Source organism: Sinohyriopsis cumingii, chromosome 14 (assembly GCF_028554795.1).
Source record: "Sinohyriopsis cumingii isolate HCF-2022 chromosome 14, ASM2855479v2, whole genome shotgun sequence".
In the NCBI taxonomy this organism is placed as follows: Eukaryota; Metazoa; Mollusca; class Bivalvia; order Unionida; family Unionidae; genus Sinohyriopsis; species Sinohyriopsis cumingii.
In genome coordinates, this window is record NC_142974.1 from 98,084,756 (window position 1) to 98,106,983 (window position 22,228).

At 37.2% G+C, this 22,228-nt stretch overlaps 1 protein-coding gene across 1 annotated transcript in view; it reads right to left on the reverse strand.

Annotated features, from left to right (window-relative positions):
- LOC149784459 (platelet-activating factor acetylhydrolase-like) overlaps positions 1 to 22,228 on the reverse strand; it is a 38,664-nt gene that overhangs the window by 14,317 nt on the left and 2,119 nt on the right. Inside the window, exons 2-3 of the mRNA XM_089932543.1 lie at positions 12,820 to 12,934; positions 5,557 to 5,918 (exon numbers count right to left, since the gene is read on the reverse strand). Coding sequence (XP_089788669.1) covers positions 5,557 to 5,918; positions 12,820 to 12,934 — 477 coding nt within the window. The remainder of the gene's footprint in view (positions 1 to 5,556; positions 5,919 to 12,819; positions 12,935 to 22,228) is intronic.

Sequence of the window (22,228 nt, forward strand, 5' to 3'; positions counted from 1 at the left end):
CATATGAAAAGGCAAATTTAGATCAAACTTTTAATTGCATCCAACACAACAGTGTTTATGCAGTAAAACACAATTATAACAAATACTGATTATTCAGATTTGCCCGAGAATGAAAGAAATACATTAACTAGTAAACATCCAAGGATAAACAATATTAATAGACACTTCACTTTGAGGTGAGTAATATTTGATAATGACAAAATCCAAATGAATGCTGATACAAATATTGCGTAATGGATACAGTAGTAAAAAAGATGAGCACAGTGCGATCTACATATGTATTTTTGGCATGACAACTTAACAATATTTTCACTTATTTATTTTTTGGTACTTACTACAACATATAGAATTTTCAATAATATTCCTAAATTTATCAGATTCTTAGCATGTCGCGCATGTAACACGAACCTTACTCTGTATGATCAATTTTCAATAAAAAAGATGTACCTATAATCGAGTATGTACGGTAGTTATATTTTTATTTATTTATAGAAAAGTCTGTTTATGTTTATGTAAGTGCATCAATAAAGACAATATCAGCGACATGTAACAAGCATGTTATCCTTGGTGATGTATTTTTCTCCGCCTATCAGTGAAATTGCGAGCGTTCTTTGTTATGTCAATTAGTTTTCCCCGCAATGATCTAAGCATGCTGTGCACGTGTACAAGTTATGATACTAACACTGTCATATGTATACGTGACTCGGTTACTGTGACAAACTACTCATGATCCAAAAATTTCGAAATGACTGATTGCGCCACAAATTAAATTGAATGTAGGTGGGGTTTTGTAGGGTTATCTTTCCATTTTACCTGTAAGTAGGCGCTGCTCTAGTTAAGATTAATGTACACACAATTGCAGGAGTACCTATTGCAAGACAGTTGTCGACCAGGGATATTTTTGTAATGATAATTAGCATTCCCACAAATAGTAATGATATGGACAACATGTGTAATCAATTGCTCATGATCAAATGCAAGGACGTCATTTCCACTTGGGGGGGGGGGGTAACGTGATGGGCGGGAGGCAAAACTTGACGGACGTGTTAATTTTCGTATACAGGCAACAGCAATTTTACATTTTACAACACATGCAAATTCGGGAGGGGGGATGCCCCCCGCCCCCACCATCACGTCCCTATCAAATGTTGCCGAAAGTTAATTTGGATTTAGATGGATTATTGCAGGTGTGTTATCATATATTTCCAGTTTTTATTTTTGCTATGTTCTGATCTGATGTGTGTGTGTATGTGTGTGTGTAATTATGATTTTTAACATAGGTTTAACAATTTTTCCAGTGATATCGCTACGATGTCTGCATTGTGGCAGTTTATAGTGATGTCTAACACTGGGGCATCATGCCGCAGACATGTAGCATGATGTCCCACCCAGTCACATTATCTTGACATCAGGCCGACCAGTCCTAACACTAACCTCTTAATGCTGAGCGCCTAGCGAGGCAGCTGTTAGTACCATTTTTGTAAGTCTTTGGTATGACTCGGCCGGTGGATCGAACCCACGACCTCCCGCTTCCGAGGCAGACGCTCTAACCACTAGGCCAACGGAGCGGTCGCTGATATGATTAATGTAACACTTCAGTTTTGTGGGGAAAATGGATGCAGCTAAATATTTTTGTAATACTATTTAAAATCGCCAGTATTTAGCAGACAAAAAAAGGAGACGCAGACGATTCAAGCTGAAAAGCTGAATAAATCATCAGGTTAAGGCCTAATTGGCCCAAATTATCATGGTTTACTTTAAGCCTGTAATTATATAATTTTCTTTTTTAATTTGGTTGGTGAACTGCAAATAATATTATCATTTATTTTGAAATAAACCGCAGAATTTGATTAGGCTCTGATATTGGTTAAGTTTGGATTTCATGACACATTTTGACTTGGAACATTTCTGCATGCGTAGGTACATTTTGACCTGGATACATTTCGGTCATGGTATGTTTTGACTTGGGTTCGTTTCGACTGTGAAGATCATGAAAAAAATTTGAAAACTTTAAAGTATTAAATTTCTCAGTTGTGTCTGTTATTTGATGTCAGATGTTATTCACATTATGGAGAAGACTGACTGATGAAACCATATGGGGGAAAAAGTTCCATGACATTCGACTCGGTTTTCCATTAAATTCTATTCAATTTTGCATGAAATTCAACATGGTTTTTATATTTAACAAGTCTGATTGGCAAGAAACTACTAGACGAAATGGCAAGATAATTTCGTTCACTTTGGAATTATTTTAGTATATGTTCTCTCCAAAACAGTTATCACCTGAAACTTTACACCCGAAACGTGGAAGCATTTTACCTTTCTATAACAATGGGCTTTGTCTCGTCTGATAATGGGATCGTCTAAGCTTACATAAAACACGTCCATTTCAACGTCTTTTATATGCCCAACAGATCGGTTAAAACCCGATCAATTATTTCTGTTGTTTAAATAAAACTACTATGGATGGAGCACGTACTGTCTGCTCTTTCTTTTTAGCTGTTTGGAATAAAAGTTCTTGCACTGGTACCAAATTTCCTTTACTATATGTATCGCACCATCTGCGAGTATTGTAGATTCCAATTTGCCCTCGAATAATATGTCTGCATATCAGTGTGTACAGTATTCATTATCAGTGTGTACAGTATTAATATCAGTGTAAACACTATTCATATCAGTGTGTACAGTATTCATATCAGTATGTACAGTATTCAGATCAGTGCGTACATTATTCAGTGTAGTTTTGAGAAAGGTGCGTTCACTCTGATCTATCCGCATATTATATATGATCTTTATCTTTTCTGAACTGCCCTAAATTAAATATTCACACTCGTGGGTTATGATGTTTACGTAGAATAGAATACTATTCCAAATAAAAGCAAGGTAAATTAGACATAGGAATCGGATTTAAAACAATTTTCAAACAAGAAATAAAAAATTTTAAACATCTTTTATATTAAAAACAACAAAAATAAAATAAACAATACTTATGTGAAACGATCAGCGTGAGTGATGGATTATTTCGGGATGTGACTTAAACGTTTAAACCTCCAAAATAATTTAAAGAAAAATTATTATTTAGAGAAGAATGTCATTATTGTCAGCATTAAAGTAAAAATGAAAGAAAAGTATAGGTGTAAAATAGAAATCATTTGCACATAAATTGCATAAGTAAATGAGTTGCTGAGAAAGAAACAGACAATCTATTTTTCCCTCATTCAAATTTAATTAAGTTCTTTAATATTGGACTCATAAAATTAATGTGTTTATCTTTAAATAGTTCACGTCTGAAAAATGATTATTACGCCACAAAAATCTTACATGGAAAAACTATTGTATCAATGAAGGAAATGTAACTCTGGTAGATGCGACATTTGTTTTATTCAGTTTTTTTGATGATGCTTATTGATGGCACAACCTATTTTACTGAAGGGAAGTAACCATGATAAATCTCCCGAAATATCGCTACAGTTTGGAAAAGAGTTGTGTGTGAAACGAAATGCATCCAGAATAAACCACTGGTAAAGGCCCTTTTAGATTCCATCCGATAGCCGTCGGAAAAAATACCGAGTTGCTTTCTGATACAATGAAGTTTTAAAAAGACGCGAATGTGTGCCGAATCGGACCCACTGGAAGAATGCCAACGTAATCCGCTGTTTCATTTTACCTTCTGTTGTATGAGAAATGAGTTCCAGTGTCTTATTGAACCTGCCGTGGGACGAACTGGGTGTCACTGAATCTTATCCCTTTCGATGCTAATTAAAATCTCCGCTAGGCGTGGCACGTCATTCAACAATAACACAACGAAGATTCGCATTAACCGCGGTTCAACCCGACCATCCAGATTACAGTAAATATGTACACATTTGCATTTGTGTCTGGAAGATTTCATCCAACCGAGTGTGGTGATCTATACAAATTTGGCTATGTAACATATACAATTTCAAATAGTAATAAATACAAACAATTTCATCACATTTACATTTTAAAAAATTCACAACTCATCTATAGGTTACACATGTCAATCATCTCGACTCTTTTCAATAAGAAATGTCGATTATAAATATTAAATGCACACGTATGAATTAGTTTATCTTCAAATACTAGATATCAATCGCGTATCAAGTACAGTATATATCGCATTAATATCCTGCTGGTCTTTATGCATCCTTACTGTATCATTTGCGGGACGAACAGTAGCCATTCACATACTTTACCCACCTCATTTATTTTTGACCCAGGCGATACGCTCGGCTGCCTGTTGTTTACCTGAACTGGAATGACTATTCGTAGAGCCGCCCATCAGGTACCACAACTGTAAGGACTATTCGCACGGTCACTGGATACGTAATTTAAGTGTGTGTGTGTGAGTGTGTGTGTGTGTGTGTGTGTGTGTGTGTGTGTGTGTGTGAGAGAGAGAGAGAGAGAGAGAGAGAGAGAGAGATTTGGATTTTTAACATATCTTGAACAATTTTTCAGTCATACCGCTACAATGTTCGCAGTGTGGCAGTTTATAGTGATGTCTAGCACCGGGGCATCATGTTACAGACACGATGTTCCACCCAGTCACATTATCCTGACACCAGGTCGACCAGTAGGCTACTAACACCAATCTCTTAATGCTGAGCGTCTAGGGAGGCAGCTGTTCGTACCATTTTTTTTTATAAGTCTTTGGTATGACTCGACCGGAGTTCGAACCCGCGACCTCCCGCATCCGAGGCGGATGCTCAAATCGTAAGGCCACCTTAGAGGTAACATAATTTACGTAAAAGCTATTCGTACCTGATATGCGGAGGGTAGTCGTATGGCACGTCTAGAAGTCAAGAGAATAACGTCACACGTCAGTCATACATGTAATCTTTTCCTTCCATAAAAAAATATCAACCCAGCCATTCATTATACTTAAAACTGGTACAAGTGTTAGGACCCTTCATCTCAATGGCGCTCGTTACAAATGCAATTTGTGAATATCGTTTAATGGAGACGGGAATGGGGGTCAAGGGTGACGGGTAAAACGTACAAGTTTGAACCCACCCCCACTCCTCAGTCTACCTATTAACCAATACTCTTAATTTCATATGTAACCGCCCCTGTTCATTGGATGACTTGATGCAAGATCATTCAGAGTAATCTGGACGCGTATTAAATGTATTCACTGGTCACCGTGCGTAGTCTTTGCTACAGTGGGTACACGGCAGTCGTGCGTATAGTCTTTGCTACAGTGGGTACACGGCAGTCGTGCGTATAGTCTTTGCTACAGTGGGTACATGGCAGTCTTGAGTATAGTCTTTGCTACAGTGGGTACACGGCAGTCGTGAGTATAGCCTTTGCTACAGTGGGTACATGGCAGTCGTGCGTATAGTCATTGCTACAGTGTGTACATAACAGTCGTGCGAGTAGTCTTTGAAAAAATATTCAGTATGCAGCCGCTGTACGAATAGACACTTCATTTTATACCTAACTTAAGAATAATTGGGCAATATATAATTATGCCTAAATAAAGGATTAGTTAAAAAAAATGCCATATACAACCTAGATAAACAGTTAAAGTTTTACCTGTTTATTTCTGTACTGAAAATCGTCCCATTCAATTCCCATTACATCTGTATGCTCAAATGGTTTCCATTCTTCTTTAAAACTCGGCGACCTGTGAAGGGTTTTCTTTTTGACTTTTTTGGCACTATCCACATAATCATTCAAGTTTCCTCCGAAATAGTCTTTTAAATGATATGTCATCGAAGCGGAACCATCCCTATGCTCAATGGAAGCAACAATAAAACCTTGAGAAGCTAGTTCAAGACACAAGGTGGTGTAGGTGGTTCTGTTACCACCAATTCCGTGAGAAAACACAAGAACTGGATATTTGTCTGCAGACTGGCACAATGGCGCCATCCATAACGCGGGGACATATATATCGCCTGAAAATTCGCAAAAATATCGATTTTAATTTATTGCAATTCAAATTTCATGTACGTTTTGCGTGATTGTATGTCAGTTTATACTGTTAATTAACTGTCTATGCTACGCCATGATAGTGATGGCAAACCCATGATGGCACATTCAAGTATGTACACTGAATTTTGATATTAATCGAGTAAAAAGGAAACAAAACAAAACCTCTAAATTTGCAGCAAGCAGGGATAAAGACGTGCCATTTTGGTTTCAAAACATCCTTGTTTTAACTGACAGATCAAATGTACATGTTTACGTTAAGAAATGCAGACATATTTTATTAATTATCTGCTGGATCTCAATGATTTGTGCACTCAAAGTACACTCTGAACCAGCTAATACCTGCACAACAATAAATGCACTAAAAATCATTTCAAAATGCTTAGTTTGCATCAAGGAGAAAGAAAGAATTCGAAGAGCTCAAGACTTATATTTTGCTCAATTTGCCATCATTAATAGCAAATATATGAAGGTGTATGTATGTATGTATGTATGTACTCACACATGTATGCACGTATGAGAGTGGTTCATGTGTGTGTGCGTGGATGGAAGCACGCATATATGTAACAAGTATCTAGCTGCGAACACACACACACATATATATGGGTGTGTGTATGTATGTATGTATGTACTCACACATGTATGCATGTATGAGCGTGGTTCATGTGTGTGTGCGTGTGTGTGTATCTTTGTATAGCTTTATGCTTAGAGAGCTGTCTTCTTGCCGTATATTTTATATGACAAACGTCGCGATAAACGATTCTTTTTATTGTTTTGAGAAAGTTCTGAAGCAAAATAAACTAATGCACCAGAAGCATCGAAAGTAAATGGAGCTATAAGAATGTGTTTGAACCTATGCATGCATGTTTGACGATCAAGCAAAGCTAACTGTTATTTGCCACTTTAATTTTCCATTAAATTATTGATTACATTACTTATATTACACCTTAAATTATATCTTTATAGCTGAAAATGTAATAGTGAATGACCTTTAATAAATCATTAACGTATGTGTTGATATATTTGTATTTATTCATATGCTAGGTTTGTATGTCTATATACACATCGCCGGATTCATTAATATGCTAGGTTTGTATGTCTACATACACATGGTCGGATTCATTCATGTCCTAGGAATGTACGTCTACAAACACATGGCCGGATTCATTCATATCCTAGGAATGTACGTCTACATACACATGGATTGATTCATTCACATGTTAGGTCGGTATGTCTACAAACACATGGCCGGATTCATTCATATCCTAGGTATGTACGTCTACATACACATGGATTGATTCATTCACATGTTAGGTCGGTATGTCTACATACACATGGCCGGATTCATTCATACGCTAGGTCTGTATGTCTATATACACAAGGTAGGATTCATTCATTGGCTAGATATGAATGTCTATATACACACAGTCGGATTTTCATATCCTAGGTTTGTACGTCTACATACCCATTGCCAGATTCATTAATATGCCAGGTTTTGTATGTCTATATACACATGGCTAGATTCATTGATATGCCAGGTCCGTATGTCTAGGTACACATGACCGGATTCATTCATATGCTATATATATATATATATATATATATATATATATATATATATATATATATATATATATATATATATATATACATGGCCGGATTCATTCATATGCTAGGTATGTATGTCTATATACACAAGGTAGGATTCATTCATTGGCTAGATATGAATGTCTATATACACACGCTCGGATTTTCATATCCTAGGTTTGTACGTCTACATACCAATTGCCAGATTCATTAATATGCCAGGTTTGTATGTCTATATACACATGGCTGGATTCATTGATATGCCAGGTCCGTATGTCTATATACACATGGCCGGATTCATTCATATCCTAGGTATGTACGTCTACATACACATGGATTGATTCATTCACATGTTAGGTTGGTACGTCTACATACACATGGATTGATTCATTCACATGTTAGGTCGGTATGTCTACATACACATGGCCGAATTCATTCATATGCTAGGTCGGTATGTCTACATACACATGGATTGATTCATTCACATGTTAGGTCGGTACGTCTACATACACATGGATTGATTCATTCACATGTTAGGTCGGTATGTCTACATACACATTGATTGATTCATTCACATGTTAGGTCGGTATGTCTACATACACATGGCCGAATTCATTCATATGCTAGGTATGTATGTCTACATACCCATGGCCGAATTCATTCATATGCTAGGTATGTATGTCTACATACACATGGATTGATTCATTCACATATTAGGTCGGTATGTCTACATTCACATGGCCGAATTCATTCATATGCTAAGTATGTATGTCTACATACACATTGATTGATTCATTCATATGCTAGGTATGTATGTCTACATACACATGGATTGATTCATTCACATGTTAGGTCGGTATGTCTACATACACATGGCCGAATTCATTCATATGCTAGGTATGTATGTCTACATACACATGGATTGATTCATTCACATGTTAGGTCGGTATGTCTACATACACATGGCCGAATTCATTCATATGCTAGGTATGTATGTCTACATACACATGGATTGATTCATTCACATGTTAGGTCGGTATGTCTACATTCACATGGCCGAATTCATTCATATGCTAGGTATGTATGTCTACATACCAAGTTGTCTCGCCAGTCCCGTATGGACGGATCCGGCAATACAATTAAATATACTGGCCGGTAGCGCCACTATTTGAAACTGCTCCATTACCTACTTGTACCTTCATCAGGTAATGTATGTAAACCCTGTATCCTTGCTACCTGTATTGTTTACAGCAGTGCAGGGTCCAGGAAGGTGTCATTGTGTGAACACGATAGTACGTCTATGTATGTATGTGTGTGTGTTTGTGTGTGTGTAGATATATGTGAATAAATGCGTAGTTTTTAAAGTAACTATAATTATATGCCTATCTTCTTTATGGCTTACTGGTTAACTATCTCTCACTCGTCGTGTCTACATGTCTGTTTTTTTTGTATATTTGCTACGTCATATACTGATACAAACATTTATACCTAAGTCCCTGCCTACATTACGAATCTAGAAAAACAAGAGATTTGAAGTTAGTTATGCGAGAAGGCATAAATCATCGATCACTTGGTAACGTTTGACACATCAAGACCCAGAAAACCCTTTCAGCTCATTGTACTTGTTTGTTCATTTGTCACGGCACTTTGAACACATTTTTGGCTATATCATGCTCAGGAATGGAATCTAATTGTTTGTTTCTATTTTCTTTTTCCAATGAAATACCGAGGCATCCTACTGTGCTGTTTGTGTGTGTGTGTGTGTGTGTGTGTGTGTACTAAACTCGACGCTCTACCAACGGAGATACTGTGATTCCGCTCCCATAAAGTTTTAAATAGATGTGTATGTCATTCTAGTTGTATCGTATTTGAACAGCGTAGACACAGATCTGATGTTGCAGTCTGCGACGTGCAATTTAAATCAGGGGCCCTGAGTGGTCCAAGGCTCTCGCCTTTACAGATCACTAACATTTCACCTTTGTCCGTGAAGATTCGAGTCTCTGTTCCGCCAACGAGGGTATTTGAGAAAGCTTGTCAGTAGTTTCCCATGGATCAGTGGTTCCTTCAACGTTCTTCCTGTGCCAACAATACTTGTCGCCATGTTTAGCGTATCATGTGCTGAAAAATGGCGTTAAGTCCACAAAACCAAACTAAATCAATTACTTAAACAGTAAATAGACTAATCTGTGAAATCCAATACATGGCTGCGAATTATGCAAAGGCAGATCAGATACTCTGCTGCTCATAATTGGGCGGTGTTATTTATACACAAACACACGTAACTGGGTCCGTGTTATAAACAAACACACGTAACTGGTCCCGTGTTATAAACAAACACCCGTAATTCGGCTCGTGTTATACATAAACACACGTAACTGAGTCCATGTCATATACAAACACGTAATTAGGCTCGTGTTATACACAAACACGTAATTGGGCCCTTGTTATTCACAAATACATGTAGTGAACGTAGTCATTGAGTGTTCTTGTCAAAAGCATTTAGCATTGTCCGTCAGATGTGGGAATAAACATGCTTCAACGGACAAACTAGTGAATTTGTGTGTGTGTGTGTGTGTGCGTGCGTGTGTATGTGCATGATTTGGATTGTTAACGTAGCTTTAATAATTTTCAAGTCATATCGCTACGATGTCTGCAGTATGACAGTTTATAGTGATGTCTAGTAGCATGATGTCCCATCCAGTCACATTATCCTGACACCAGGCCGACCAGTACTAACACTAACCTCTTCATGTGGAACGCTAGCGAGGCAGCTTTTAGTACCATTTTTTAAAATAAGTCTTTGGTATGACTCGGTCGAGGTTCGAACCCGCGTCCTCCCGCATCTGAGGTGGACGCTCTAACAACCGGGCCACCAGGTCTTCTAACGAATCAGTGTTGATCTCGAATCTTTAATCTTTGCCTAGTATATTTAGGTTCGCTTACCTTGCCGAGGTGAAAGTACACTTTCAAAATTTCGAAAACTTTCTCAAGTGTTGAAGTAAGCTTTACTGTAACTTCCAAAATCTGGGTCTTAAAGATTTTAGGCTTCATTTCCTAAGTTGCTCTGAATTTGAAAGCAGATGGTTAAAATGATGCAATGAAAGCGCTTAAAATACGGTGACCCTCACATGGTTTCCGTCCTAAATGTTATTCTAAAATGGAATACTTATATACAGTTTTACAAGGGTTGGTCACTTCCGATAGTTGAGTGATCTGCTTCTTAACTGTCATAATTTTGAGACGACATTTTTCCATCGTATGCACGTTTACTGTAGGGATTGATTACTAAACAGGGTCAAGTAAACAGGATGTCGTGTCTAACCATCACATGTGAAAGAAAGTACAAATACTTTTTCCAGCGTTTTCATTTTGACATCGTGGCGCGCCATTTAATCCGAGTTGGACTGGATGACATTTCTTGGCTGACCTTATAAAAAATTAGCAACAAGCTCTAATAATGAGTTTATTTCATGTATATATTGCCTAGTGCGGTAATATGAAGATTTTTCAAACAGTAATACCCATCAAACAGCAAGCCAAATAAACTGAATAATCGCTCAGTCTAGGTACGTATAATCAAGTTCTGAAAGAGCTTGCACATAGCTGAAGCTGTCGGTAAAACGCGCCTTCATGAATTACATGGCTTGCACATTGGGCGTTTTAAACACTAACGTTTGTGATCGATAGTTATGCAATACACTGAAGCGAACTGCATTTGGCTTTGAATTCCGTCCACACTGTAAAAAGGTAATTGAAAAGCGTAAACATCTAGGCGTGCTATAAATACAAAACTACTTTCATGTTTTGTTCAGAGTCGGGTGACAGCTGCACAGGGGAACGTATCGTTGCTTACAATTTATATCATAAATAAACTATACAATAACTAGTTATTGTATAATACTTTTTATGACAGGTAAATTGTAAGCAACGATACGAGCTCCCGTGGACAGCTCCTCACAGATAATGCTCTTTACGACTATATTGTTTCAAGAAAGGTTCTTGTGACCTATGAGTTGTATAAACTTTAGTGCATCTTCTTTGTGTGTTAAAGTGGACGATGACGTTACAAGAGTATACCTTACATCTATTATGACAGATTGAAATAAAGACAAGAAAAGGATTAAAAAAATTAATAGGGTTGTATTTGGGGGTTTAGAGGCACCCCATTGTGATGTCATCGGTGTTCCATAACAACAAATGAGGGATTCCTGACATTTTCCTGCATCGTACTGGACAAGATCTTTCCATTTTGCTCAAAAAGCCTGGGTACAGTAAATATCGCAGCTATCTCATTCTCGCAAGTCACGGGCGATAATCCTATACGCTCCTTTACTATCATTGGCTGCCTATCCTGAGATGTCTAGTTTTCATGAGTACGCATAAATAAAAATACCTAATCAACAACGCAATGTAACAATCGTCTACTTATCGATAATCAGTCAATAAATGAATGTGCTTGGCAGAAAAACTTTGTTTCATCAGAGACGTCATTTCAACTTTTTTCAGGGGGGGTCAAAACTTGATGGGGCGGGGGGCAAAACTTGACGGGCTTGTTAATTTTCGTATATGGGCTACAGCAATTTTACAGCAGTCAAATTCGGGGGTGGGGGTGGGTAAATTCCCCCTCCCCATGACATCCCTGTGTTTCATTCTAACATTGTTAAAGATAATGTTAAATGAGAATGGCGAGAAAAAAAAAAAAAAAAACAAAAAAAAAAACGCGCATACAGTGGCTCGTTAAGCAGCTTTACGCATATTCAGTAGAAACCAGGAAATCTCTGCAGACGCGGCCGCGAGTGGTAATGGGGTATAGCGGATTATTGCTGTTGGCTTGCAAGGTTGATACGATCTAAACTGTTTGTGGTGCATTTATCGAAGAGTACGGTTATTTAGATGTCATTTTACCACTTATTTAGCAGCATTTGGGGGAGCGGTATTATTTTATCTATAAGAGGTAACCCGCTGTGAAACGTTCGGTCGTCGAATGAATTCGTTTGATGTGGCTTGTGAATACATCTCGGCCCTAATTTCTTGCAAACGACACGGAACAAAACATGTATGAAGTTTCGTTTCTGTAAAATGCACTGATAATACAAAAATCCAATAGACTCAACCTAACCCCACAATACTAAATACAGACCATATTTACGTAAACTATAACAAATACCATATTTATGTTAGCCATAAAAAAAATACTTGTGTAAAACACAGCAAACACTCCGCACTGTCATCGTTAATGAAACTATAAGTATAACTTTTGTCCCCCATACCCCTTTGTACCTCCAATCCACCGGAAAAACTTTCCAAATATTTTGGGATTCCACTTCAGGAAGTGAAGGTACCCAAATATGTATTGTTTCCTTGGCAACCAAAGTGGCCACTGTGTATCTCTTTCCTGAAAAAGGAAAAGGAAAGAGAATATTAGTACACTTACTAACTAAATCGATTGCACTATCTGTCCATGTAAATAGTAAGGATGCCAAATGTCTAATTGCCTACTATTATTTTATTTACATATTTATCAATAAATAATCTGGAAAGAGTATATATATATATATATATATATATATATATATATATATATATATATATATATATATATATATATATATATATATATAGGTGTGGGTGGGTGTTATAGTTTGAGATACGGATTTACAAACTTAGTTTTGATGTCAGTAACTTTCTAGGCGTAACCACATTCTTCTGTGATAATACTGTCGTCATATTTGTGTAACCTCGATTTGTGCCTTAATGTAATGTCAAAGTTACTAACTCCATGATCGTATCCACTGGAGTATAAAGATAACACACACACACACACACACACAGAGTTTCAAGCATACATACATACATACATACACACGTTTTGGGACATTTTTTCATCCACCATGTATATGGCAAGCTTTCTCATGCACCCATACTGACCGAGCCTGAGACTCGAACCCACGCAGAAACAGATGAGATGGCAGTGATCCGTAATGGTGAGCACATTACACCACTCGGGGCCCAGTTTCTCAGTTGACAAACTCGTTTCCAATTCTTTTGCATTGTATACATATTTGTGATCTTCTGCACTATCTTTAAACTATAGTATCTGCTTGTTCAAAATTAATATATTTTGATAAGAACGATGCAATCAAACTGCTCGACATGAGATCTGTCCTTTGAAAGCTGATGTACGTTGAGAGAGAGAGAGAGAGAGAGAGATTTTGTCATTGAAGTCCCTCAGCAGTATCTATATCTTTCAAGTTGGTGAGCAAAATAGTTGACTCATCGTCCAAGCTTGATTAGTACATTATAAGTGACACATTCTTCTAACCTGATTAATGTGGTTTAATACTGACTCGGTAAGTTACCATGGCGCCCACTCGTTTTTACGTTATAACTGACCGATCAAGCATATCTACATCAACTGCCTTGTTGTTGTTTTTTTTAATAACAAAAACAAATGCTTAGCTTGATGAAGCTTGTTGGCAAGACTAAACCTGATGAATTTGGCATTTTATCTGTATTCAATATGACCAGTTTTATTTGTATTCGATATGACCAAGTAACCACTAATGAGAGTCCATAGCATTAGAGAATCAATAAACAAATGCATAATACTGGCAGGCAAGATTAGGAAATTTCGAAGAAAATTGTAACTTTAGCAATGTCATTTCAGTCACGAAAAAAACCCACTCTTGAATTATCAGTCCTTATATCTGCAACTATGACGAAATATCCGAATAAAAGCATTATACGTAAACCTGATAAAAAGAGCACTTTAAAAAAAACCGGTGTATTAGAGTCCTTGTTCCTTTACATGGTCACTCTAACTTTCATGCATATTAAAAGCCTTATGAAGACAGACCACTTGGACCAAAAACAACATAAGAACGGTATTTAAATGCCTTGCATTTAGTACCACTGAGAAACTAAAACCTGATTCAACAACTCTTTTCTCCTATCTAGCTAGTTAATACAGCCAAACCAATGGATTCTGGCCATAAAGCTATTAATGGATATATTAGGGAAGGGCCATTCTTATTTTTGATCGAGAAACTACAGTACATATGTAAACAAACACAGATTACGCCCAGCAGTTTCTTTGTGAAATAATGACATAAAATCAGTGGAATGTGCTGTAAAATTTTTTCACCCATTCGACCCCATTCGAACCTGTGTAGTATTAATACTCCTTATTGTACACGTGACTTTTGAACCCTTTATATTGTTTTGAGTTTATTTGTCGGCTATGTCGATAAACTGAGAATAATCACAGCCTCGTGCACTACACTTAGCATTCAATTTAATACAGACGGTCTGGTTGATTGTTTCCGGTAGGGGGAAAGTGTACTGAAATGAAAATGTAAATAAAAAAAGGAAAGAAATTGAGGGAATAAAATCCTCAATTTAAAAGAAGAGTTTAAGATGCTACAGATTGCGGATGATTGCACAAATTTTAAGAGACCAAAATTCCTTCAAACACCTAGAAAAGGTATTCGAGACTTTTGGAAAAGCCTCTGGGTCAAAAATAATCATGACAAAGCTGAGATTTCAAAACTAGGAAACTGACGAGGAAATAATCGTGGACTAAACCCCCATCCCCATTTAATAAAGGATCGGATAAAAGCTCTAGAAGTCTTTTTTGGAAGGGGGTGGGGGCACTTACGCCACTGTGCATAATAGAGCGGGTCCAAGTGGCCAAATCTTACACGTATTCAAATATAAATTACACACTAAAATCAACCGACATAGAAAATAAAAAACTAGATAAAATAGATAATGAAATAATTAATTACATTTGGGGCTACAAGACTCACTATGTTAAAACGGAAACTTTATATAGGGCAAAAACGAGAGGAGAGCCAGCCCTGCCTAGCCCAATATTACTAAAATGTACAAATACACTTAATCGAATAAATATGTGAAACTTTGAGCCTAAAACACCATGGGAGGACCCTATACATTTATTGGTTTGGCTTTACAAGTATGAATAGGGAAGATATAGATCAAAATAATATGCTATAAATAAATTAGAAGTTCCCAGGAAGTTCAGACACATAAAAGACTTATTAGTCCAATACAGGGATAAAAAGGAACTCTGGGGAATAAATAAATACAAAACTAAGGAATGGCAAAGCAGATCAAGAAAAATTTGGTATTAATTGGGATAGAGCATGGGGGCACTGTGCCAACATCAACTCCCTACAAAGACAAAGTCTGATTTTTAAATACATGCGCAATGCATGGCTAACGGGGGAAGTAGCTGTAAGAAGGCATATGATTAAAGTATTACCAAAATTTCCAATGTGCATACAGACTAACTTCACTAAATACCATGCAATAGTGAAGTGCGAGAAACGAAAACCTGAAAGGATAAAAGTAATTATGGAAATATGTAAAAGAGAGAGGTATCGATGGAACAACATATTATTTCTAGACTGAGATTTCGACAATAAAATGGTTTTAAGAATTACAGATTATATAACTAAACAATAATGGCCTGTGGTCAGGTGATTAATATATAAAAAAATAACTTGACTAACCGGACATCAGAACCGTGGGGTGGGGTGGGGGGCTACGGTTTACAGCACAAGTAAGGGTATGTACCGCTCTGTGCGCGGGCTGAAGCCTTAACCTCATCTCTCACCTCATGGAAACAAACAAACAATTTACTAATTATAACCCTTTAAGCAGAAAATGAATTGTTCCTTTGGTACCTCAAATATAATACAATAAAAGTAATCAACAATAGAGAGAATGAGAAACCCAATACATGTCCATACTAATAAACTAATAAATATAATGATCTTCTCGCCTTGCATTTCCTTTCTACAGAGGGAAACAGGGAACCTTCGTATGGGAGAAGTATGAGGCACAGACGTCGCAGGGCCAAGTCACAAGGCGCTACGCGAAGTGAACAGGCCTAGGAAAGAGTCTCAGAAAAAGCCCATACGAAGGATATGGACAGACAACACAGACGGGGAGAGAGGAGTAACCCTAACACTAAGGGTTACCCATAATAACATATAGGGAGTTAACCAACACTTTTTTAAAACATATTTCACTTCAGGCCTTATGGATTACTTTTCGGCTTTAATTTACCATATACACAAGATATGGACAAAATTAGGCCATACTGGCAGACATAATCTAAGAGAAGCATATGGAAAATAAAACAAGTCAAGTTCCTTAAACAGGGCGCGGTTGTCTCTCTCAAAATGAGAAACGTCTCATCATGAACGCACACATAAAACAATATATTTATGTTATTTTTCATTTATAAATGCAACCGTTTCTCGTTCAAATCTAAAATCACAATTCCAAATTATAGAAAACTAACTTCTGGACAAAATAACAAAATAATTTTATTTTTAATTTAAAAAAATCAAACCAATCAAATCATAGATAAACTGGAGGGGAAACTTGACATTTATGCTGTCCTTAAACATAAACCTATAGCATACAAACAAAATAGCTAATACATATATAGCTTACACAGAACATTGGGGACCCTTAGGAAAGATCACTTAAAAACAACAAGGGAAGGGGATTCGACTAGGACATTGAAGCCTAGATCGGACGAACAGCCCTTTAGAATACACTAGGGAAAAAATACCCCATCAAAAATCTGTATTTAAATAATTTTTTAAAATCAAAATTCTGTTGGAGAAAGAAATTTATACACACGCTCCTAAGGGGGATACGGGAAAACATGAAAACACGTTTATTTTTTAGGGGAAGTTAGGGGGGCAACTGTCTGCTCCCCCCCCCCCTTCAAAAAGAAAATGTACTCGGGTGTTGTCGAGCACTTTCCTTTTATTATCAGATCCCGACATCGGATAGATTCTCGAAATTAATCTCGACAAATCTATGAAATAATTGTTAAGCTATGTGAAACGAAGATTTGGTCTTGACACAAACATGACAGTAGAAAAGAATTGAATCCATCATCAAAGTTTAAGGACATTAAGGGTAAACACAGAGTATGCCACATCTTCGAATAAGCAAACTAATTCCTTTAGCCGTGTATGATTGTTTGGACGCCAGTGATGAGATAATATTAAAATTACGGGTACACAAATATAATGTTAGATATTTAATATGGTTATCTATAATTTGTTTCACTATCATTATAGTTCTCAATTTATATTTCGATAGAACACTATCATTTCTATATTATGTTTGAGATTGATTATACATAGCAAAGACACAAGCAAATGCAAAAAATTAAATAAAAAAACCCAGCTGTATTCAGTGTCATTATTGCCATATTTTGTAAAAGTCAAAGTGGTTGACATGCAGTTTGTAAATGAATAATATTCTTGGACATCAGAGAATATATCTTATGATCTGTCAACAACTGTTACGGACAAAATCACTGATGCATTCAAACAGAGTGGGAAGATAGGGGTCTCACTTGCCAATCGTGCTTAAATTATAAAATAGTAAATATATCGTGCATAAATTATAAAATAGTAAATATGCACATCGCTGTAAAGAGTACCGCAACTTTATACCACCCACACTTCAAGGATATCATGTTTTTTCTTTCTAACGTAAAAATCATACACTTCCTGCTGAAGTCTGATCTTCATATAGTGCTGATGGAACTTATGGCATTCCAACACATGTGAAGGCAATGAGATTGGCAGCAAATTCTGTTAGATGTAAAAATGTCGATGTTCTTTTTACAGTACAGATGATAAGATTCCTTTCCCATGATCAGTTGTTGAAATTGTTGTTGTGGGGTTTAACGCCATTTTTCAGCACACGATAGGCTATGTATGGCGGCCAGTATTAATGGTGGAGGAAGAACCAGTGAAAACCTTGGGAAGAACCACCGACCCATGAGAAGCTACTGGCAAGCTTTCTCACATACCCACATTGGTCGAATCTTAGACTCGAACCCACGCAGACAGAGGTGAGATGGCAGTGATCCGTAATGGAAAGCCTTTAGACCACTCGGCCACTCGGGGCCCCTCAGTTGTTGAAAAAAAAACTAACCTTAACGGATTAATATAACGAGCATGCACTCAATTCATTAAATGTATATTTCACCTTTTTATACAATTTTTAAAATTCGCTGTTCATCGTTTCTTGTTCTTTTGCTATAATTGTGAATATTCAACACCCCAATAAACGTTTTGAGAAGCCATACAATCATAGGTCAAAAGATTGTTTCCGAGGCGCAATTACAAAAAAAAGTAGCTTGGTTACGCAGCAGTTCGCTCATAAATTTAATTGAAAAGAAAACCAGAATAAATGAAGACAATGATTAAAAACATAAAGTGTCGCTTAAGCAAGAGAGAGAGAGAGAGAGAGAGAGAGAGAGATTGTATGTGTGTTTGTGTGTGTCATAATACATAATATTTAACTTTTTAGCTTTTCACTTTTTTTTATTCATTCATCTTTCTTCTGCAATTGCTTTTACTTGTGTGTATTCGAAATTTCAGTAAGGGTCTTGAGATACAATGCAGTGTTTGGAGTCGATAAACATTTACAGTGTCCAAAGGTACAGTTCCAAAAAAGTAACTCAGTTACGCAGTAATGATCTCTTAAACGTAGGCTAAATCCAAACCAGAATAGCTTAAGACAGATATCTAACCTGTGTCGCTAAAGCAAATAGACTCGAAGTCTTGACGACCACTATTTGTGCAAGGGTATACAAAGAACGAACTCTTCAAGATAAATGCCGAACCCACGCCCGCTTACAATCTCAAAGTGTGCCTGTCATTTAAATGAGATTATACATTTTACATAATAGACTTTAACGCGTGTGCATTCGAGGAAAATATTTTGTTACGGGGAGGTAATGATAGTTATAGTTAGCTCTCTTGATATGCTCAAACTGTAAATTTAAATAATGATATCAGGTCATTCATTATTTTATCGTTAGCTTATTTTCATTCCATTGTTTATCATGTCCGTCCGTGCTCGTCTGTCCACGAGTTCTTCCGTCCGTATCAGTTGAGTTTCTAACATGAAGTCCATGTACAGCGACTGAGTGAGGCTGATCATATTTGAAATCATGCTTCACATAGTACGAGTAGATGACAAGCAGGGTCTCATATCATAGATTGAGTCTTCGGAGAGGAGGGTTAAAATGTTATATTTTCTTAATAATATAGACTCTTCCTTATAACCTGAACTCCATCTACACCCACTAAAAGAGGGGATGGTGCTATACGAGGATCAGCACACGATAACAAAGGGTTCAATCCCGTCCGTAACCCTGGGATGTGGGTGGGGTGATGGTTAAGTTAATACACATACTGTACATATTTGAAACAGCTTCAGTATCTTGTTGTCCTTTTGTAAATTTAAGCATCTTGATTCATGTGGTTGAATGGTTCAGAATTTGTGATGGGGTAGGGGATTGGGAGTTACATTCGGGTACTTGGACGTGATCCCTTAATCGAATGAGGGAAAAATTGGTCTTGTACCCTTCATGCTCTCATCAAGGTTATGACCCTTTTCTATACAGTGCTGGCACTTGTACACTTAAATAATACTATAAGGTATTATTTAAGGCCTTCTTTTTCAAAAGTTTAAGCACACTCATGTAATTACCCCACCCTTTTCCCGGTTTAATGACGATGATGGGTTCCCAGTGATATACAGGTGGAATTCCCAGATATTGGCTGGTTGTAAAGGAGAACACCAGTCACTAATGTAAACATCGATAGGATGGGCTCTATTGATAATGATCAGAATTCCGAAATCTGCCGATACTGCGAATCAATTGTAACCAAGTTTTCACGACCTCAAGGTGTACAAAGACAGATACTGTGACAATCAACGATCGTTCCCATGTTACATTATTCATGTTCAATAGGGACCGTGTGTCGCTACAGCAAACAACTTGTAATGTTGCCTCGATGACCACAAGCTGTCTATATGCATTCATTAATAGTGTTATAAAAAATTAAAAAAAAACGAGCGTTTGTACGTCAAATTGTTTGGTGGGGAAAAAAGAAAAGACCCCAAATTCAGCTTGGGAAATAAATGTTAAAAGTTTCCCGTTTCTCTAAATCTTACTTTCACGAATGTGTATGTCAGCAAATTGTAATGACTTGACTTACACAGCCATTCTGTTTATCATGGCAAACAGTAATGACTTGACGTAAATAGTCATTCTGTTTGTCACAGCACAATGCAATGGCTTGACGACTTAAATAGACATTCTGTTTATTACAGCAAACTGTGATGACGTAAATAACCATTCTGTTTATCACAGCAAATTGTGATGACTTGAGGACCTTAACAGCCATTCTGCTTATCATAGCAAACTATAATGACTTGACGACTTAACAGCTATTCTGTTTATTACAGCAAACTGTAATGACTTGACTTAAATGGCCATTCTGTTTATCACAACAAACTGTAACGACTTGATGTAAACGGCTTTTCTTTTTATCACAGCAAACTCTAATGATTTGACGTAAATAATCATTCTGTTAATCACAGCAAGCTGTAATGAACTGACGACTTAAACAGCCATTCGGTTTATCATAGCACACTGTAATGACGACTTAAACAGCCATTCTGTTTATCACAGCAAACTGTAATGACTTAAACAGCCATTCTGTTTATCATTGCAAACTGTAATGACTTGACGACTTAAACAGCTATTACTGTATATCATAGCAAGCTCAATGACATTCGGACCTAAACAGTCATTATTGAGTACTAATATCAGAGCAAACTGTAAAGATCTGGCAACTTCAACAGCCAGTATTGAGTATCATAGCAAACTGTAATGATTTATCAACTTAGACACTCGGTTTATCACAGCGACTTCAACTGACAGTAATGTTTATCATAGCAAGCTGTAATGACTTAGCAACTTAGACAGACACTCGGTTTATCACAGCTACTTTAACAGCCAGTAATGTGTATCATAGCAAAATGTAATGATTTAGCGACGTAGACAGCCCCATTCGGTTTATCACAGCGACGTAAACAGCCAGTAATGTGTTTAATAGCAAATTGTAATGACTTAGCGACTTAAACAGCCAGTAATGTGTATCACAGCAAACTGTAATGACTTAGCGACTTAAAAGCCATTCGGTTTGTCACAGCCACTTCAACAGCCAGTAATGTGTATCATTGCAAACTGTGTGTGTGTGTGTGTGTGTGTGTGTGTGTGTGATTTGGATTTTTAACGTAGCTTTAACAATTTTTCAGTCATATCGCTACGATGTCTGCAGTGTGGCAGTTTGTAGTGATGTCTAGCACTGGGGCATCATGCCGCAGACATGTAGCATGATGTCCCACCCAGTCACATTATCCTGACACCAGGCTGACCAGTCCTAACTCTAACCTCTTAATGCTGAGCGCCAAGCGAAGCAGCTGTTAGTACCATTTTTGTAAGTCTTTGGTATGACTCGGCCGGGGATCGAACCCACCACCTCCCGCATCCGAGGCGGACGCTCTACCCACTAGGACACCGGAGCGGTGCTAGCAAACTGTAATGACTTAGCGACGTAGGCAGCCATTCGGTATATCACAGCGACCTCAACAGCCAGTAATGTGTATCATAACAAACTGTAATGAATTAGCGACGTAGACAGCCATTCGGTATACCACAGCGACTTAAACAGCCAGTAATGTGTATCAAAACAAACTGTAATGAATTAGCGACGTAGACAGCCATTCGGTATATCACAGCGACTTTAACAGCCAGTAATGTGTATCA